General features: G+C 30.1%; 1 protein-coding gene across 1 annotated transcript; it reads left to right on the top strand.

Annotated features, from left to right (window-relative positions):
- Positions 1 to 1,889: 1,889 nt before the first annotated feature.
- On the top strand, positions 1,890 to 3,333 carry LOC120259201 (salicylic acid-binding protein 2-like). The gene is made up of 3 exons (XM_039266759.1): positions 1,890 to 2,316; positions 2,681 to 2,821; positions 2,906 to 3,333. Exons 1-3 carry the CDS (start codon positions 1,954 to 1,956, stop codon positions 3,182 to 3,184), a joined length of 783 nt encoding a protein of 260 aa, XP_039122693.1. The 5' UTR covers positions 1,890 to 1,953; the 3' UTR covers positions 3,185 to 3,333.
- Positions 3,334 to 3,345: the final 12 nt, after the last annotated feature.

Below are 3,345 nucleotides of genomic sequence, written 5' to 3'. Positions count from 1 at the left end.
GGTCGAACCGCCGGGCCGGTCCGGGTTTAATAACACGTCACTCTACTTCCAACTCAAAAGTTTATGGTCAGCTCTAGTAGTTTGCCCAGTTTTTCCATAAAGAAATAAATAATGATTTGTATTATTGTGATTAAACATTACATGTGATTCAAATTAAGGAGTTGTCAATAGTAAATCTATGAAGGTTTTATTAACTATGAGAAGTTGCACATCACTTGTCATTTATTAACCTCGCTTTATTTCTTTGTTTGCTGTCTTATTTTTTGTATTTTGTTTCTCCGTGTTTGCTCATTTTTAATAAATTTGTGGTTTATCTATTTTTTTAAAAACTAGTCATTTATAGTAAGTATATATATAGCAATTATTTGTTCATTTATTGATAAATAAGGATTGAAAAAAAGTTTTTAATTTAATAATTGTTTGTATTAACCACCCCTACAATAAGAGAGATTCTACTTTCAACTAAAAAGTTGGCAGTTAGGTCCATTGATTTGTCCAGTTTTATCATAAATAAATAAATAAATAAATAATGATGTGTATTATTATGATTAAACATTACATGTGATTCATAGGAGTTGTCAGTTGTAAATCTATGAAGGTTTTATTAACTATGGGAGGTCATACGGCACTTGTCATTTATAATAAGTATATAGCATTTGTTTGGTCATTTATTGATGAATAAAGATTGAATTTTTTTTTTAATTTATTTGGTGTATGAGGATTTATTTTTTAATGATCTTTTTGGTTTATTAGCATCGGTTTTTTACATAGAGTGCTTTATGATTTTTTACTGATGAGATGAATTCGAACTTTAACTCATATATGGTATTAAATTACAAATTTATTGAGGTAGTAATTAACTCCACATATATTCATAAGATGTAATTTATTCAGTTTTTAAATTTATATCAAATGAAAAAATAATAAATAATTTAACCCATGACACGACATGAATGCTTGACGTGTATCATATCCTCCCAATGATTCACACGTACATCAATAGTCAAAATTTATGTCATGGTACTATGAGACAAAAAAGTACATCTTCTTCATAATTTTAATGCCAAAATGAAAAACAATGTCCCATTGCAATGTACGCTAATTTTTAACCAAAACTTTCAATTGAAAATCACACTTGTTTTTTAATTTTAATTTTAATTTTTTTTAAAAAAATAAATCATCTAATTTATACATTACAGAAAGCAAGTACAAACATAAATAAAGATGACCTTAGTAAAAGATATATAAAAAAATAGAAGTAATTTAAAACCATAGAAATAAATAGACAACTCTGCAATGAAAAAAATGATGTGAGAAACAATGATAAATGACACTGAACTGCTTTGGTTTAACCAACATAATATGAAACTTATTATATTTTGCTAAGTGTATAATTTGGACAATCCATTTGTACCTGTTCTTTAATTTACAAACAAATAAATCTTAAACCTATAACTTCAATAAATAACATATAAATAAATACAAATAACTAAAAGAGAAACAAATAAATACAAGAAAAATAAAAAACGAACATGATGATCCAAGCTCCAACAATTCATAGAGTTGCACCCAAAGATTCAACAACAAATTAAAAACAAACAAGTAACATACTTAGAATTGAGAGTACGTACCAAGACAAGAAGAATATCAAAATGCATGCGTGGCTCTTTTGCTATCCATTGAACACGAGCCAAAATTTGCCGGCATTGGCATCCACATAATTAATATATCATTCAACATTAATCACATACCTCATGTCTATAAAACGGAACACAATAAAAATTAAACAACATCCTCCCTCTTATTTTCCCTTTCATTTCATTCTCACATATATATATATATATATATATATATATATATATATATATATATATATATATATATATATATATGCATAGATATATATGAAGAAGTATATTGGATGAATGAATAAAGCATTAATATAGCAGAAACATGGGCAAGAGATCACACTTCATTCTAGTTCATGGTGCAGGGCATGGAGCATGGTGCTGGTACAAGCTTGCATCTCTACTCGAGTCGGCGGGGCACAAGGTAACGGCGATGGACCTCACTGGTTGTGGCATTGATTCTACAAGCATCAGTGAGGTGAAGTCAGTGCGTGAGTATGTAAAACCTCTGATGGAAGTCATGTCTGCTCTTCTTCCGGATGAGAGGGTGGTGATTGTTGGACATAGTTTAGGTGGCATGTCTATTTCCTTTGCCATTCAGGCCTTTCCACACAAGATTGCCGTCGCTGTCTTTGCCACAGCTTTCATCTGTAGCCCTGATTCTCCTCTTTCAGAGTCTTTTATCGAGGTTCATACAAGTATATATATATATATATATATATAAAAGTATAGAACATATTAGAGTAACTAATAGTTCCATATTGATTAATATAAAAAAAAATGATTTAAATATATAAGGCTTAGTTTTTTATTAGTTTATTCTGTTTTGAATGAAATTCAAACCAAAATAAGCTTGGTTTGTTTAGAACATGAGTAGTTAAAATAGTCTTGTATGTATAAAAAAGACATATATTAGAAAAATATGGATTTGAAATAGATAAACTTGGATTTCTCATCTTTGTTTAGTTTTGATCTAACAAAGCTTACTAGACATAGACAAAGTATAGTCTAATATGTCATAAACTAACGGTTATATGTTTATTGAGATGCAGAATTATCGAAGGACTTCCGACGGGTCGACATTGCTCGATTCTCAGCTTTACTTTGATGAAGGCCCAGAGAACCTTCCAACAGCAGTCCTTTTTGGAGAGCAACTGTTAACAGAAAAGATGTATCAACTTTGTCCTTCAGAAGTAAGAAAGCAAAAAACTAGTTATCTTATGTGAATTTATTATTATACATGATTCTTCAAGTTTCTTCTTGGATGAATATTTCAGGATGTCAAATTAGCTTCAAAGTTGATGAGACCTTCCAAACTTTTTGTCTCTGAATTGCATGATAGCTCTTTGTTCACAAAGGAAAGATATGGATCAGTCCCCAAAGTGTACATCAAATGCACCAAAGATAAGATCCTCACTGAAAATTTTCAGCAATGGATGATCAACAGGGCCTCAGTTACTGAAGTTATAGAGATTGATTCAGACCATATGGTAATGCTCTCGAAACCTCGAGAGTTATTCGACTGTCTTCTTGAGGTTACCGAGAAATATATATAACGCCGGATCGATATGCTTTTTATCTTGGTTGTTAGAATAAGTATTGCAGTTAACAATATAAGAAAGTAATATTGTAGCCTTTTGGCTTTGGTTTGTAATTTAGAACTCTTGTAATCCCTTCTTTTATATTAACAAAATAGCTCTGTGAGCTCTTTCTCTCA

Source organism: Dioscorea cayenensis, chromosome 4, assembly GCF_009730915.1.
Source record: "Dioscorea cayenensis subsp. rotundata cultivar TDr96_F1 chromosome 4, TDr96_F1_v2_PseudoChromosome.rev07_lg8_w22 25.fasta, whole genome shotgun sequence".
NCBI classification, from domain to species: domain Eukaryota; kingdom Viridiplantae; phylum Streptophyta; class Magnoliopsida; order Dioscoreales; family Dioscoreaceae; genus Dioscorea; species Dioscorea cayenensis.
The sequence above is the reverse complement of the archived record's forward strand: the minus strand, read 5'-3'. Positions and strand labels throughout refer to the sequence as shown.

What these genes read in the sequence shown, in the direction of transcription:
- LOC120259201 (XM_039266759.1), top strand. Translation starts at nt 1,954, where the DNA reads ATGGGCAAGAGATCACACTTCATTCTAGTTCATGGTGCAGGGCATGGA. An exon ending in TTTCAGAGTCTTTTATCGAG is followed by an intron (nt 2,317 to 2,680) that starts GTTCATACAAGT and finishes ATTGAGATGCAG; the next exon opens with AATTATCGAAGGACTTCCGA. An exon ending in ATCAACTTTGTCCTTCAGAA is followed by an intron (nt 2,822 to 2,905) that starts GTAAGAAAGCAA and finishes TGAATATTTCAG; the next exon opens with GATGTCAAATTAGCTTCAAA.